The sequence below is a fragment of the Phycodurus eques genome, chromosome 3, assembly GCF_024500275.1.
Source record: "Phycodurus eques isolate BA_2022a chromosome 3, UOR_Pequ_1.1, whole genome shotgun sequence".
NCBI classification, from domain to species: domain Eukaryota; kingdom Metazoa; phylum Chordata; class Actinopteri; order Syngnathiformes; family Syngnathidae; genus Phycodurus; species Phycodurus eques.
Genome location: NC_084527.1, coordinates 22,238,817 through 22,256,129, shown reverse-complemented (window position 1 = coordinate 22,256,129; position 17,313 = coordinate 22,238,817). Strand labels below are relative to the sequence as shown.

General features: G+C 41.0%; 2 protein-coding genes across 3 annotated transcripts; both read left to right on the top strand.

Annotated features, from left to right (window-relative positions):
* The first annotated feature begins 43 nt into the window (after nucleotides 1-43).
* Nucleotides 44-6,437, top strand: LOC133400158 (zinc finger protein 260-like). Of its 2 annotated transcripts, XM_061672481.1 has the most exons (4): nucleotides 44-77; nucleotides 395-508; nucleotides 599-684; nucleotides 2,689-6,437. In XM_061672481.1, exons 2-4 carry the CDS (start codon nucleotides 414-416, stop codon nucleotides 4,614-4,616), a joined length of 2,109 nt encoding a protein of 702 aa, XP_061528465.1. In that variant the 5' UTR covers nucleotides 44-77; nucleotides 395-413; the 3' UTR covers nucleotides 4,617-6,437. The 2 variants fall into 2 exon arrangements, with proteins under 2 accessions (XP_061528465.1, XP_061528466.1); XM_061672482.1 differs by having other exon boundaries at nucleotides 65-508.
* A 25-nt stretch (nucleotides 6,438-6,462) lies between these two features.
* Nucleotides 6,463-14,281, top strand: LOC133400161 (gastrula zinc finger protein XlCGF57.1-like). The gene is made up of 3 exons (XM_061672484.1): nucleotides 6,463-6,567; nucleotides 6,648-6,733; nucleotides 12,109-14,281. The coding sequence occupies exons 1-3, from the start codon at nucleotides 6,464-6,466 to the stop codon at nucleotides 13,794-13,796; spliced, it is 1,878 nt and encodes a 625-aa protein (XP_061528468.1). The 5' UTR covers nucleotide 6,463; the 3' UTR covers nucleotides 13,797-14,281.
* Nucleotides 14,282-17,313: the final 3,032 nt, after the last annotated feature.

The window sequence follows — 17,313 nt, the reverse complement described above, 5'->3', positions numbered from 1 at the left end:
ACGCACCGAAACCTAGTCCATAAAACAAACGGTAACTTGCAACGGTAAAACAAAAGTTAGGAGACCAGCCGGCAACGGTAAGCAAAAGCATGACTAATGAAATCAAATGGGCTGTGCAACATATTTATTCCTTTAGCTGTCCTTCGATGAGGCAAAAGCTCTTACAACTGGTTTGAAATTTGGAAAAAAAAAAAATTACGAATAAAAAAAATATATATGTGCAACAGTCAGACCATCTTTTGGTGGGGCATGGCTACAATAAAAATGGAGAAATGTGCCGTTTTTGACGAGCTTTTCTGGACATTTCCGCCTGAATCACTTTCCGAATCCTGCTTCGTCTTTCTCGGCTCTTTTCTTGACGCCCTTTTAACGCCCGCTTGACGCCCGCTGCAAGATGGCAGCCGTCCGTTGCCATGAGCACCGCTGCCGTAAAACCACCATCGAAGAAGGAAAACGCGGAAGTTAGCGTGCCTTCAAGGCAACAACAAAACAGCACTACGGCTACCAGGTGAAATCGAGTGAAAATTTCATAAAAAATATGTAACTGCTGGCCCTGTATTGACTAATACTAAAATAACATACTGTGACTGTTTAACAGAACAATGGCGTCGCACGAGGAGAACGAGCGTCAAGGAAAACAACTGGAAGCTGATGGCGAAAATCACATCGTGTTGTACATCCAAGGTCTGTCCAAATGTCCGTTAGTCTTCTACTTTTAATATGTTTAACATTGGTATCAATCATGAAATCATGGGAGGAGCTAGCATGTAAGCAGAGGAGGTAGGACCGAGGAAGTCTCAAATATAGAAATGAGATGTACCCTATGTGTTTTCTCATTTCTCTATTTGGAACTTCCTCGGTCCTAGCTCCTCCAACTAGAAATTCCATAGTGGAGCGAGGATATTGACAGAAGAGCGATGCAGGAGGAGGTAGGAATGTTGGGAAATAAGCGTTACTCGATGACGTCATTTGAGACGGCTATAAAAGATGACATACCGTCATAGAAGACTTTCACAAATGACCCGTCTGCGTGGCTAGATAATTACCAACACCACAAATGTTCACTTAATGCTTTAATATTAAGAGGGATTACTTTAAAATCAAATATAATCAACACCGTTACACTTTACAACATTGCAGATGCAAAGATGATCATGATTAGTCAATCCCCATCCCGTGCTCTCCTACATCCCCCCCCCCCACCCCCCCCACCCCGCTTGTACTGTGCTATTTTTTTTTTACATCATAATACCATACCATTTACTTGGTGTAACACTAATGTATGTTGCTTATGTATTACGTTCAATGCAACAGTTTAATGGGTGGTTGGTTAGGCGTATACCAACGATGAGCCAGAGTAATTAAGTCATTTTAGTATTAAATACTGCCCCAAATACAACAGACACTCAGCAAAATATGTTCAGAATAAAATAATCAAGGAATGACAAAACCAGAAGATTTGCTATTTAACTTAAGGTTCTGCTCCATTCACGATCATGCTGGTGCACGCCCATTTTCATACAGTGCGTCACCATCAAGGAGCTATGAGAGTTCCGCAGAGGATACATCAGACGTCCTTCGATTTAAGATAGCCCATGGAGGCTCCTCGATGCTCGATCATCACTCCTCCATGCGTGTTTAAGACAATTGAGACTCTCCTTAATACGGCGGCGTAAAAACAACTGTTCGCCCGTGTCAGAAAATGGTGAATTACTTAAAGGTGATCAGGGAGGAACAAAATCTCATTCCATCTATTACTGGCATCAATTTGCAATGAGGGTGATAAGACTGAACATTTGTCAAGGAAAAGGAGATTGATGCTTACACGAATCAGCCTAGATACACAGTCCATATATCCGTTTGTTCGGAACGCTTCGTTGAAGGTTAAAGTTTAGCAACGTTAAAAAAAAAACGTTACATACTGTTCGTGCAGTACATACCATTTTCAATGTACATATTTTAGTCATGATCAGAATCACCTTTATTGGCCATGTATGTTACGAGACTCACAAGGAATTTGTCTCAGTTAGTTGGAGCCACTCTAGTATGACAACAAACAGCCACTATGACAAAATATACATTTAGGACATAAAAAAATATGAGTATGGAGAGTTGTTGAGCAATGAAAGTGTACCAGTAGTATGTGAAGAACGAGGCACCGATTTGTTGCTCAGTGCCTTCATGGGCCAAGTTGTCAAAAGTCACTCCTTTTGCATTTGCTTTTCCACTAGCGATCCAATTACAGCAATGAAAGATGTAGCACCGTGAGGCGTAACCTCTTTCATACATACATTTTACTGTGGAATTTGCGAGTACAGTATGTCTGCTCTCTTCTGGCTCTGTGTGCGCTGCTCACTACTGATACTGCTGCAAAATTGCAGGAGATACAATCATTTTTGTCTGTCTTTAGCAAGACAAAAGTAGTAATAGGAGTTGTAGTTCATAGTTTTAGGTTACATGTTACAGATGTTCCACAGTTGATACTTAAATGGGCTTAAATGGGCTTAGTTTTGGTGCCAAGAGTTGGATTTAACAAACAACCAGTGTGTGACTATGCTTTGGCTGTCCACCAATATGTCTGAAAGCTTAGTACATCACACATTAACGACAATGTTGTTTTTGCTAGAAAAATTGTTGACTGCATTGCAGTAGTTACAGTAACATCATTGGCTCGCTTGTGTGCTGCAGATGTCCAGCAGCTGATTGTTCATCAGGAAAAACTTTTCATCCAGTCGAATGGAGGGCACGCCAGTTTCGAGCATGAGGATCCACAGACACCCCATGTTACAGACAAAGAGGTGGATCCAAAGCCTCCAACCGTTAAAGAGGAAGTGAATGAGTTCGATATCAGTGAGTTGCCACTGATTGATGTCTCTATGAAGAGTGAAGACAAAGACGAACCACTTCAGTGGTCACAGCTTCATCGTCACAGTCCAAGTGGAGACCACTGTGGAGGACCACCACCAGTCAACATTTTAGCGCCACTGTCAGACAGCGACGGCATGGAGAGCGACTCAAACTTTGAAGGTGACAACAAAGAGTCGAAGTGCTGTAAAAACAACAAGGAAATGTCACAAACATGTAAAAAACGTTTTAGCTGCTCAGTTTGTGGTAAATGTTTCACCAGAAAAACATATGTCAGACACATGAGAACACACAGTAGTGAAAAACTCTTCCGTTGCTCACTGTGTGATAAAACATTCTCTCATGAGTCAAAAGTGGCGCAACACATGAGAACACACACAGGAGAAAAACCCTTTAATTGCTCATCGTGTGCTAAAACATTCACTCTGAAGTCAAACATGCTATCACACATGAGAATACACACAGGAGAAAAAAAATGTTGTTGCTCAACTTGTGGTAAAACATTCTCTCATAAGTCAAACATGATAAAACACATGAGAACACACACAGGAGAAAAACCCTATAGTTGCTCAATGTGCGATAAAACATTCTCTCAAACGTCACATTTGGTATCACACATGAAAATACACACAGGAGTAAAGTCTTTTTGTTGCTCAATTTGTGGTAAAAGATTCACTCTAAAGCGAAATATGGTGGCACACATGAGAACACACACAGGAGAAAAACCTTTTAGTTGTTTAGTTTGTGGTAAAACATTCTCTCAAAAACGACAACTAGTACGACACATGAGCACACACACGGGGGAAAAACCCTTTAATTGTTCTATTTGTGGTAAAACGTTCTCTCTAAAGCGAGCCATGGTAGCACACATGAGAACACACACTGGTGAAAAACCTTTTCGTTGCTCGGTTTGTAGTAAAACATTCTCACATAAGTCCAACATGGTAAAACACATGAGAACACACACAGGAGAAAAACCCTTTCAATGCTCATTGTGTGAAAAAACATTTTCTCAAACGTCACACATGGCATCACACATGAAAATACACACAGGAGAAAAACCTTTTTGTTGCTCAATTTGTGGTAAAAGATTCACTATAAAGCGAACCATGACATCACACATGAGAATACACACTGGTGAAAAACCATTTTGCTGTTCACTGTGTGGTAAAAGATTCAGTCAAAAGCAAAGCATGGTAAAACACGTAAAAACACACACAGGGGAAAAACCCTTTTGTTGCTCATTTTGTGGTAAAACATTCTCCCAAAAGTCACACATGGGATCACACTTGAAAATACACACAGGAGAAAAACCCTTTCGTTGCTTAGTTTGTCGTCAGACATTCATTCAAAAACACAATCTGGTATCACACACGAGAACACACACAGGGGAGAAACCCTTTCGTTGCTCAATGTGCGATAAAACATTTTCTCATAAGTCATACGTGGCATCACACATTAAAATACACACAGGAGAAAAATCCTTTAGTTGCTCAGTTTGTGGTCAAACATTCATTCAGAAGCACAGTCTTGTATCACACATGAGAACGCACACGGGAGAAAAACCGTTTAGTTGCTCAACTTGTGCCAAATCCTTCTCTCGAAAAGACAGTATGGAAACACACATGAGAACACACACGGGTGAAAAACCTTTTTGTTGCTCATTTTGTGGTAAAACATTTGCTCTGAAGTCAAACATGGTAAAACATAGAAGAAAACACACAAGAACAAAACCCTTTGGGCCAGTTTGATTGCATACTTGAGGACACAAAACAACTGAGAATGAATGTTCAACTGTAGTCCCCTGCAGTACTGCTGTATCCGAAGCAGACCACACATTGTCTTTACTGAAAGTTATTCTTCTGAAGATCTGTAAATGTTTTATTTAGTTGTGTAGTACACTACGTTCATTGTTGTCCTCCTCTTTGTACTCCACATCTGAGTCATCATTGTTGATGGAGACGAAGCAGACCACCATTCTTTTCTCCTGCCTGTCTGTGTAAGCTATAGCTCATACAAGCTGCTCTGAAAGTGCCCCAAAATCCTTTTCCGTATTGAAAACAACCCGACCTTGCCATGCAAAGTCGAGTATTATTTTAAAAGTGGCCTTGTAAATGAATTTTTAATAATGTCCCAAAATCGTCCTCTTCAGTAAATCAATTCTCATGCACATATTCAGCTGAACCAATCGGAGGACTATTTAGCTGAACCAATCAGAGGATGGGAAAAATACCAACATGAGTCATCTTGCGTGCAGGAATGGTAAATCTAAAATCTGATTGGTTAGACCATTTCAACTATGTGCGTGTGTTTGACTTGGTTGATGCCACCACTTAGGAATCTGAAGGTTTGGGCAGATTATATTTACATGGCAACACATAGAAGCACATGCACACATGCTATGAAATGAAGACAAAAGACCATTGGAAACAAATAACTATATACTGTATTATTATATACATATTGTATTATATTATAATAAATATAAATAAATAATTACGTTGTAATTGTAGGTCAGTTTCATAGTGTTACGGGTTAGGGTTAGGGGTTAAGGTTAGGGTCAGGGTCAGCAGAGAAGGCTCTGAAGGCCGTCACGGAGGGAATATGATCATGATGTTTGGTGTGGACTTTTCTACTCTGTCTGTCAAAGCACTTTGTGTACATGTGTTTTTAAAGCTGCTATATAAATAAAGTCATAAGTGCAAACCCAGGACACGCTGGAGAGACTACGTCCTTCGGCTGGCCCGGGAACGCCTCGGGATCCCCCCGGAAGAGCTGGATGAAGTGGCTGGGAAGACGGAAGTCTGCGCGTCCCTGGTAAAGCTACTGCCCCCGCGACCCGACCCGGATAAGCGGTAGAAAATGGATGGATGGATAAGTGCAAAAAAAAAAAACCTCAGGGTGCACAGTCCTCTGTTTCTATGAAGGTGAATGTGAATAGGCTAGTCTTCGCTGTGATAGACTCGAGGTTTGACCTCACTTAACGTGAGTCTTGTGAGACAGATGGGCACTTCTTAGAAATTCTAAAGTTCCTAATTCAAATTCGGCAGCAAGAAAAATATGATTCATCACTTAGATCAGCCCTATCTAACAGGTCTATGACACAGCTGAGAAATGGTGGCCATTTTGAATTTTCAATTATCCAAAAGACAATAACAAGTACTATGTATGGTCAAAATTCAAGTAATTTTGTCTTTATATCATATTGTATTCATATTGCTGTCAGCCATTTTGAAAAATGGGTGCCATGTTGAAAGTTCATGATTCCTCCATATCCAATTGTTTTGGGAATAGCTTTGGGCATAATTGTAACAAATTTCACGCTTTTAGCACAAACTGAACAATTCTTTTATATTTTTAGCTAAGGTGCTCCACTACTACTACATTGGTTTGATATATTTTTGAAATAGAACCTTAAATACCTTCAGATTAAAGGTGAAAGTCGACACTTCAATTCCATCTTGGTTGTTTTATTTAAAGTCCAATGTGGATAGCTCGACAAAAATCTTTTTTAAACCATTGCAACTTTTCAAATGCTACTTGGACTTTCTCGGCTCTCATCTGCAAGCCTCTTTAATACCGCCGCAAGATGGCAGCCATGCGTTGCCATGGACAATGCTGCCGTAAAGCCACAATCGAAGAGAAAAAGGCGGAAGCTGGCGGAGCTTCGAGACGACACAAAGACGTCCAGACGGCCATCAGGTGAAATCGAATAGCAAACCCACCAAAAAGTGCAAAAAGATGGTGCGGGAGCGACTAAAAACATTCTGAATGTTTAACAGAATAATGGCGTCATACGAGGAGAACGAACGACAACAAAAGCAACTGGAAGCGGATGGCGAGAATCGTGTCATGTTGAGCATCCAAGGTCTGTGCACATGTCCACTAATCTTCGACTTTTACCGCTTTTAGCAAATTAATACAGCAAAGATATTCATATTGATAGTAAAATGACAGCAATGCAATAAGGACTAAAAGAAAATATGTGATGTGGATAAGCGGCTTGCTCTGTCATTATGTATGTAAGACCTTTCAAAGGTTGGCCAAACTGCGATTTACATGGAGTCCAAACTCAATGAAAAATGCTCCATATAATCGTTTACGCAAAAGAAACATGGCGGCTTCCTACCAGAGCAGGGGGTTATTCCAGCAAGCAGGTTCAAAATGCTCTTAAATCTAAACCTGAGTTGTGACTTGACGTCCCCGAAACTCAAATACTGGTGCTGTGTCTGAAATCGTTCAGTACTCCCTACTCCCCATTTAGTGTAGCACAATTTAGTGAGCTCATTCATAAGAGCTTTCGGACATTCCACAGCTCTCTAATGACGTCACAATTGTCGCACAATAACAAAGTAGGCTGTTGTGCTCGGTGAAAGAAAAATAAACCATTGCTGCATGTTATTAAAACGAGAGGATTTTGTAAACAAATAAGTGTCATGTTTTGTTTTTCTTTGTTGAAACGTTACTGACATTTAAACGAAGAATTCACTCCCTCCGTCTGTCTCCGTCTGTGATAGAAATTAACAGCTGCACACTTGCACAACACTGCATGCACGTTTCGTTTGCCACATTCCATTACAGATACAAACCCAGCTCTTCTCACAAAGATACAGTTGCATTATATGTACACATGTACATATATTAGACTTAGCTGTGCAAAATAACAATCGCACAATATATCAACACAGGGTACGTTGGGAAATTCACTCCAAGCACGCTCTATGAGCTCTGGAACGTTGGGAGAGTCGGAGCGCACGCCCGCCGCTCTCACTGAGGAGGCAAAGCGGCCGGAACGTCGGGCAGGACGAAGTGTTTACAGGCACAATTAACACATTCAATATGGCGGACGGGCTTACGTACAGTAGCCTGCCAATGGCCGACACGCTCGTTCGTTAATTCATAGAAAATGGAGCCCGCTCTGTCTCTCTGAACACTGCACTCTCAGAGTGTGGTGGGAACGTCAGACTATTTCCGAACGTACCCGGACACCGAAGCGAAGCTAGGATTGGTCCGCGACTGCATGGACGCAGTCTCTCCACTATAAAAGATTCGCGACCAAAGACTTCCGGGGTCTTTTCTGCCCGCAGCTGATCGAGCTGCGTGTGGAAGACTTCAGCGCTGAACCTTTACCAACCTTATATATTTGACTTCCTTCCTTTGTTCTTCGACTACTACTTCTTCTCTGATGACACAATGTATTATGTTATGTCACGACTCGGTGAGTGAACTTCGGTTGCTCACTAGTTTTTGCTATGCTTTGTGGGAAATTTTGAGTGCACTCCATAGGACACTGAATTTGATCACTAAGCATTCGGACACCACTACAAAATGTTCACGGTCACCACCAAAAGACATCATCAATGCAGCCCCGACATGTCAGTTCACCATGGAAACCGATAGAAACATGTCAAGTTACGTCCCCTTTGGAATTTGAGCTGCTAATGCAGGCTTTTATCCATCCATCCATCCATCCATCCATTTTCCGAGCCGCTTCTCCTCACTAGGGTCGCGGGCGTGCTGGAGCCTATCCCAGCTATCATCGGGCAGGAGGCGGGGTACACCCTGAACTGGTTGCCAGCCAATCGCGGGGCACATACAAACAAACAACCATTCGCACTCACAGTCATGCCTACGGGCATTTTAGAGTCTCCAATTCACGGGGAGAACATGCAAACTCCACACAGGCGGGGGCCGGGATTGAACCCGGGTCCTCAGAACTGTGAGGCTGACGCTCTAACCAGTCGTCCACCGTGCCGCTGCAGGCTTTTAGTGATATGAAAATATAGTCCATAAAAAAAATAAAGTAACACTGCTAAGGCAGTGAAGGAAAGAGAAGCGATTGGTGGACGAGTGAATGTGGAGTTTCATGCAGTCCGAATTTATTCATACTAATTGACATTTATTAATAAAGTATTCACTTATGTCTGCAAAGTATTTTACTGTGAATACGAAGTTTGTCTGCAACAAGCAGTGGCTGACTAAACAGGTGATTTCTTTTATAATTTGAAAAGACAATGCAAACATGCATGTTCAGAGAAAAGCAAAGCATAACAACAGGTACGCATGTGTTTACATGTATTCTACATATCTATTTTATTTTATTTTTGGTTTGTTTTAACTTTTCATGAATTATGGACTTAACACAACAGCATCATAACTTTAACTTCATATCAACATACAGTTTGAATTAAGGGGGAAAAAAACAATGGGTGATTTGAATATAAAACGTTTATTTGGGGGCATCCAAACCAGATGCCCGAGCCACCTCATCTGGCTCCTCTCAATGCGGAGGAGCAGTGGCTCGACTCTCAGCCCCTCCCGGATGACAGAGCTTCTCACCCTACATCTAAGGGAGAGCCCAGACACCCTGCGGAGGAAACTAATGTTGTCCGCTTCTATCCTCGACCTTGTTCTTTCGGTCACGACCCGCAGCTCGTGACCATAGGTGAGGGTAGGAACGTAGATCGACCTCTCGTCCATCGGGTTAAACCCCAACGTACAGCCACCAAGTCAGGGGTCAATATGCCTACACCTGCTCGGCGCCTTTCACCGTGGGCAACTCCAGAGTAGAAAATAATCCAACCCTTTTAAAGAAGAGTGGTACCGGAGCCCAAGCTGTGTGTGGAGGTGAGCCCGACTAGGTCTAGTCGGAACGTCTCAACCTCGCACACCAGCTCGGGCTCGTTCCCTGGCAGAGGTGACATTCCAGGTCCCTAGAGCCAGCTTCTGTAGCTGGGGATCGGACCGCCACCCAGCTCACTACGCATCTGACCCTCTTGGCCCCTCCCACGGGTGGTGAGCTCATGGGAAAGGGGAACTACGTTGTCTCTTCGGGCTGTGCCGGGAGGGCCCCATTGGTGTAGGCCCAGCCACCAGGTGCTCGGCTTCAATCCCCACCTCCAGGCCAGGCACCAGATGGGGGCCCCGGTGACCCGCATCTGGGCAAGGGAAACTTAGGTCCCTTTATTTTTATCATCATAAGTGTTAATTGGAGCCGTGCTTTGATGATCCCTCACCCGGGACCTGTTTGCCATGAGGGACCCTACCAGGGGCGGAAAACCCCAGACAATTTATAAACCCAATTCCAATGAAGTTGGGACATTGCGTTAAACATAAATAAAAACAGAATACAATGATTTGGAAATCATGTTCAACCTATATTTAATTGAATACACTACAAAGACAATATATTTAATGTTGTTTTTAGCAAATAATCATTAACTTAGAATTTTATGGCTGCAACATGTTCCAAAAAAGCTGCGACAGGGTCATGTTTACCACTGTGTTACATCACCTTTTCTTTTAACAACATCCAATAAACGTTTGGGAACTGAGGACACCAATTGTTGAAGCTTTGTAGGTGGAATTCTTTCCCATTCTTGCTTCAGCTGTTCAACAGTTCGGGGTCTCCATTGTCGTATTTTACGCTTCATAATGCGCCACACGTTTTCAATGGGAGACAGGTCTGGACTGCAGGCAGGCCAGTCTAGTACCCGCACTCTTTTACGACAAAGCCACGTTGTTGTAACACCTGCAGAATGTGGTTTGGCATTGTCTTGCTATAATAAGCACGGGTGTCCATGAAAAAGGCGTTGCTTGGATGGCAGCATATGTTTCTCCAAAACCTGTATTTACCTTTCAGCATTAATGGTGCCTTCACAGATGTGTAAGTTACCCACGCCATTGGCACTAACACAGCCCCATAACATCACAGATGCAGGCTTTTGAACTTTACGTCCGTAACAGTCTGGATGGTTCTTTTCGTCTTTGGCCCGGAGGACACGACGTCCACAATTTCCCAAAACAATTTGAAATGTGGACTTGTCTGAAAGTTTACAGCACTACATCACACAACCAAAGTGTTGCTACTGCCAGAAAAAATGTCGACTGCATGGCATTAGTTAGTTAACCTTGTTGGCTGTCTTGTCATACATGCAAATCAGTCACAATGACATTTAAGTCTAGTTCACCAATTAAACGACACAAGAAAGTCACATGACCTCACACGTCTTCTATTGGGCTTCCCGGGCATAGGTATTAACACTAGATAAGCCAGCCCGGCTGATTGTCGTGGCTACGTGGCCACCATGTTGGGAAGGTCGTCGGTGACCATGAAGGCAACGGCAAAATTCTCATGTTTACATTTAGACGAACAAAAACAACAGCTTTCATGTATTGTCGTACTTATCTGGCACTGTATGCCCAAACGTGGATATTTCAGCTCACTTATAACTTGAGAAAACACCTTGGAGTAAATTTCAGATGTTTTGTTGTCGTTTTGGCTGTTCAAACACACACACACACACACACGCACGCACACAGCAACATCAGAATTTGCATGTTCACATTTTATTTTATTGTTATTTTGTTGATGTTCATGCTGTGGTTAAAAAAAATCAGAAGTTACTCACTATTTACTCAGTACTTGAGTAATTATTTCACTGTGTACTTTTTACACCTAAGTAATTTTTTGGCGGACTCCTTTTTACTTGAGTCACATTATTGTCAAGTAATGGTACTCTTACTTGAATACAATATTTGTCGACTGTACCCACCTCTGGAGCAGACATCCTCGACTGCTACTCTTACGTTTAAGCAACATTTTTGCTCATCAGATCAGCCAGAGTCGTATTTGTTGCACTGGTCTTTTGTATTTTGGCGTTGAAGGGTGCTCTGGGTCGTGGCTCTGGTTGTGGTCCCACCGGAACAGCGAAGCGCACGTAACACTGGCGACAAGTGCTGTTCCGCTAGTACAATTTGTATTAATTAGGAAACGCGCCTACGATTATCTGATTAGTTTATGGGTGTTAATGTTAAATGTATTAAGCGACGGAGCGATGTTAAGGATTATGTCGCAACACAGAATGAACTAACTTCAAATTGGATGCATTTGGGATCAGTCTTGGGATCATGTGGCACAGCTAGAAGCAGGCATCAGGTGCAGGTTGAGATGGGCCTGGCTCAAGTTGGAGGCCAAAACAAATAAGCGAAGAAATTAGTCAAATTTAATTTTAATCTTCAATTTATACATCATCATGTACTGAAGCGGTGTAAATAAATGCTTTTCTGCTTGAAGAATTTTGCCTTATTGTATTCTTTTTCAGATTGCTGAATTTATGTTAAAATCGAAAAAATTCTCTGCAGAGGCCCCGGGGATCCCCCCCAGAGCCGCCCTACGATGTTTTTTTTTTTGTCACCTTTTTCATGCCTTTGGTGTTTGCACGTCTGTCTTGTGCCCTGCAGACATCCAACAACTGATTGTTCATCAGAGAGAATTTGCCTCTCAGTCACCTGGGGGGAGCTCCAGTTTTGAGCACGAGGAGCCACAGCCTCCCCACATTAAAGAGGAAGATGAGGAGTTTGACGACAGCAAGTTGCCACCGACTGGTGTCTCTGTAAAGAGTGAAGACGACGAAGACAAACAACCCGAGCGGTCACAGTTTCATCAGCACAGTCTGAGTGGAGACCATTGTGACAACCTCTTAGCTCCACTGTCAGACAGTGACGACACGGAAGAACCTTTAAGGAGGGACAAAGACTACAAAGGTGACAACAAACAGCTGCAAAGCTCCAAAAAAGAGAAAAGTCTTGGAAAAAAGGAAACATCACAAACGCGTAAAATATTTTTTACCTGCTCAGTTTGTGGTAAACGTTTTGCTAAAAAAGCATATATTAGACACGTGAGAACACACAGAGATGACAAAGGCTTTCGTTGCTCATTGTGTGCTAAAACATTCTCTCATAAGTCATCTGTGGTACAACACATGAGAACACACACAGGACAAAAACCTTTCTGTTGCTCAATTTGTGGTAAAAGTTTCACTCGAAAAAAGAACATGTCACAACACATGAAGACACATACAGGAGAAAAACCCTTTTGTTGCGCAAGTTGTGGTGAACGATTCGCTCTAAAGTCAAATATGGTAAAACATATGAGAACACACACAGGAGACAAACCGTTTGCCTGCTCCATTTGTGGAAACACATTCTCTCGAAAGTCAAACATGGTATACCACATGAGAACACACACAGGAGAAAAACCGTTTTGTTGCTCCATTTGTGGTGCAAGATTCACTGCTAAGCGAACCATGACAGAACACATGAAAACACACACCGGAGAAAAACCCTTTTGTTGTTTGGTTTGTGGTAAGACATTCTCACAGAAACGACATCTGGTAAGACACACGATAACACACACAGGAGAAAAACGCTTTAGTTGCTCAACCTGTGGTAAAACCTTCTCTCGAAAAGACATAATGGAAACACACGTGAAAAAACACACAGGGGAAGCTCCCTTTAGTTGCTCAAATTGTGGTAAAATGTTCTTTAGAAAGGACAAAATGGAAACACACATGAGAAAACACACAGAAGAAAGAAACTTTAGTTGTTCCGTCTGTGGTCAAAAATTCATTACAAAACAAAATCTGGTGTCACACATGACAACACACACAGGAGAAAAACTCTTTTGTTGCTCAACTTGTGGTAAAACCTACTGTAGAAAAGATTATTTGGAAACACACATGCGAACACACACAGGAGAAAAACCATTTTGTTGCTCTACTTGTGGTAAAAGGTTTACTCAAAAGTCAGTTATGGTTAGACACATGAAAACGCACACAGGAGAAAAACCCTTTAGTTGCTTAATGTGTCATAAAACATTCTCTCATAAATCACACGTGGTATCACACATGAGAACACACACAGGAGGAAAACCCTTTTTTTGCTCAATTTGTGGTAAAGGTTTCACTCAAAAGTCAGTTATGGTTAGACACATGAAAATACACACAGGAGAAAAACCCTTTAGTTGCTCAACTTGTGATAAAACGTACTCTCGAAAAGACTATTTGGAAACACACATGAAAACACACACAGGAAAATTAATCCCCCGAAATACCGCGGCATCCGAAGCAGACCCCATATTGTTTTTATAGCATTTTATTCTACGGAGGAGCTGTGTAATACACTACATGTCATTGTTGTCATCCTCATCAGCCTGCATTTAAGCATCATCATCATATTAGTTCAATTTTCAATGTTCAGTTTCGATTCACAGTCATCTCTTTTGCACGGTATAGGGACTAAGCCCAGTCGTGAATCCAGAAAAACTATGAGTAATTGACATCCCCCTAAAATGTTTTTAAAATCCTATATTAATATTGAGAGCTGTAAATATAGCACAATCAAGGTTCCAAAAGCAATTTACTCTGGTACATTGACTTTTGTATTATCTTCTGTGGACCACACTTGTAACGAAAATCAGTCACATCTCAAATCACCTGTGCCCATTGAAAATGAGTAGAAAGGATGGTAATCTCAAGTGGACAAATAAAATACCAAGCACCTCTCTGAAATGCAGTTAACTTAAATTGGCATTGAATTGTGTTTATGGAACTAATAAATCTGTATAGTAATTAGCGCTGAAATCTCTCTTCATTGAAGCACAACAAGTTTAAAATACCATCTCAAAGCAAAATGGAGTATTATTTTTTTGTGCATTTGGCCCCTGGGATTATTTGTGATTTATCAGTCCATCCATCCATTTTCTGAGCCGCTTATCCTCACAGCCCTAATAGTAATATAATAAATAAGTGGTTGCTACTTTGTGGATTTAATTTACTGTGGGGACTTTCTGGAACGTAACCTCCGCGATAAACGAGGGTTTACGTTATAGTATATTATGTGTATAATATCAGCAATGTTTGTTTGCACAATAGAGTGCTGAGGTCTTTTACATAAATAAATAAATTACATCAATATTTTTATTGTAGTTTTGCATTCGTACATTATAATGGGCAATTTTTGTACACAAGCTCCAATACAAATATATCCATACATTGTGCACATTTACTGTACATCACTAGACATACATAAGTACGTCTTCACCTTAACGAGCACCAGCATGATCATCTACATGGGTAATCATGCACATATGTATTTAAACAAATACATGTACACGCATTTACACATTAAACCCACATAATCACAACCACCATATACATGAATAGCAAAGCAAAGCAAATTTATTTATATAGCGCATTTCATACTCAAGGCAACTCAATGTGCTTTATATGATTAAAAGCGTTTAAAAACAAAGGAAAATAAACAGCTTCTAAACATTTAAAACAAAGAGAAAACAATAAAAGTACAATTAAAACATGTTAGAGTCTATGCATTCTTGCATTCTGAGAGTGCTGAGTTTTGATTTTGACTTTTGAGATCTGCACCATAAATCTTCCGTATCATATTTTACATATATTTTCCCCTCAATTTAGCTTTGCTAAAGGATCATGCAACCTGTTATTCTGTAAATGAAACTCACTATATAGTTTTATATTTAGCAATTTAGCACCAAGACCTCGTACTGAATAAATCAAAACTGAAATAAAACCAAAAAAAATCCATATATTGTCACTCAGCTATTCAAAGAAAGAAAATCTAATACATTTATAAATAAAAAGATAAAATATTAATGTTGTTCTGGTTTTTCTTGTGTCGTGTGTTTGTTTTGCCTGACAAAAATCTACATGTTCCTGACAAGTGTGTTACTAGGTTTAGACGTTTCTGGTGGCATGGGGGGGATTATTGTAGGTTGCCAGGTACACTGCTGGTGTAAAACCACCATCGAAGAAGAAAAAGACGGAGGTTGGTAGTATATGTAACTTTGTATTTGTAAAGTGTGTCACTTTTCAATAAAGCTACGATTGTTGGCTTTTATAGCAATGTACAGTAAAACCATCTTGTTTTAAAATTGTGCAATTTGTATTGATTTTCTTATTTTCTGACATAATTCACAGAGCACCGTGTGTTGTCCAAAAGCTGATATGAAGAAGCTCACTATATAGTCCACTACAGTATATAGTGCAACCCTTATACGGGGAGTAGGAAATCACTCACCACCATATAGTGCACTATATACTGGTTACGCCATTTTGTAGTTGTGTCCAAATGCTTAGTAAACAAATTCAGTGCCCTCCATATATTCACTCAAAATTTCCCACAAAGCACAGCAAAAAAGTAGTGACCAACCGATGGTCACTCACCAAGTCATGATAAACAAGAACAAGGCTGTGTCCGAAATCATTCACTTCGCTTCCTACTCCCCATGTCGTGTTGCACTATATAGTGAACTATATAGTGAGCTCATTCATAACAGCTTTTGGACACTACACGGTGCTCTGTTCATGGCGTCACAGCTGTCCCACATTACATCCACTGCCATTGACGGCTGTCGAATTCAAATATCCATGTTAACATGTCGGACTGGCAGTGAATGAGTTAACAATTTAGTTTGCTGCAGTGGGTGAAAAAAAATAATAAAAAATGGCACATTATTAAAACGAGATGATTTGACTGTACATTGCTATAAAAATGTCAACAAGTGAAGCTTTGTTAAAAAGTTACATTTATACGAAAAATTCACTCCCTCCGTCTGCGACCCATCAAGTCCCGTTGTTCACTGCTTTTTGCAATGCTTTGTGGGAAATTTTAAGTGCACTACATAGGGCACTAAATTGATCGGTACCGAACAATGCAAACTAAAACAAGCAGCCATTCCAACAGCTTCTTCCCTCTTGTCATTAACTTCTTCAACAGTTAACTTACAATTCCACTGCAACATGCTGCCAATTTTGTCTCGAGTTTGTTGTCACATCTCTGTCGGTCCAGTTATACATGACTCGTGCACTCACTGTAGTAGTCTCGCCACGCTGCACAATTTGCATATCTGCTGTTGACCAATGCTGGCCACTCATATGCCTGAGTAGCATCTGCACCATTTGCACAATCGACTGAGTAGTATCTGCAACATTTGCACAACCGACATTTGTCCCAGATTATCGCACTACGAGTCACTTTAAACTGCGTACATTTCTTGAATTCTCTGCGCCCTTTGCACAACGGTCATTGCACCTGACTATTGTTCTATTAGTCATTTCAAACTGCTCTAATTGCTAGAGGACTCTGCATCTTTTTGCACAATTAATAAATAAATAAATTATCGCCATTACCACATTACCGGTAACTTTTTCTTTTGCTCAGTGACTGTGTTTTTTTTTTTTCGTCTTTATGTTTCAGAAGTATTCTCTGTCAATTGACTGTCTGTTGTCGTACTAGAGAGGCTCCAACTACCGGGGACAAATTTCTTGTGTTTTTGACATACTTGGCAAATAAAGATGATTCAGATTCTGATTGTTATCACTATGCGTTTGGCCAAGTAACCGTCAGTATGCCTCCTCACTCCAAGTGCACAAGTGCATACATGCTGCGAGTTCCTAATGTTCAGTGACTTAAGAATGTATTGTTAAAATAGTCACGGCAACTGTTTTATTACATTTCGTTTTATACGTGCAAAATTCAGTTTTACTTCCTGTTTTAAGTGTATGGCTTTTATTTTGAAAGGTAGGTATCTGAGCTCACCTCTGAGCACGAATGATTACTTACAACGGCAAA

What these genes read in the sequence shown, in the direction of transcription:
- LOC133400161 (XM_061672484.1), top strand. Translation starts at nt 6,464, where the DNA reads ATGCGTTGCCATGGACAATGCTGCCGTAAAGCCACAATCGAAGAGAAA. An exon ending in GACGTCCAGACGGCCATCAG is followed by an intron (nt 6,568 to 6,647) that starts GTGAAATCGAAT and finishes AATGTTTAACAG; the next exon opens with AATAATGGCGTCATACGAGG. An exon ending in TGTCATGTTGAGCATCCAAG is followed by an intron (nt 6,734 to 12,108) that starts GTCTGTGCACAT and finishes TGTGCCCTGCAG; the next exon opens with ACATCCAACAACTGATTGTT.
- LOC133400158 (XM_061672481.1), top strand. Translation starts at nt 414, where the DNA reads ATGAGCACCGCTGCCGTAAAACCACCATCGAAGAAGGAAAACGCGGAA. An exon ending in AACAGCACTACGGCTACCAG is followed by an intron (nt 509 to 598) that starts GTGAAATCGAGT and finishes ACTGTTTAACAG; the next exon opens with AACAATGGCGTCGCACGAGG. An exon ending in CATCGTGTTGTACATCCAAG is followed by an intron (nt 685 to 2,688) that starts GTCTGTCCAAAT and finishes TGTGTGCTGCAG; the next exon opens with ATGTCCAGCAGCTGATTGTT.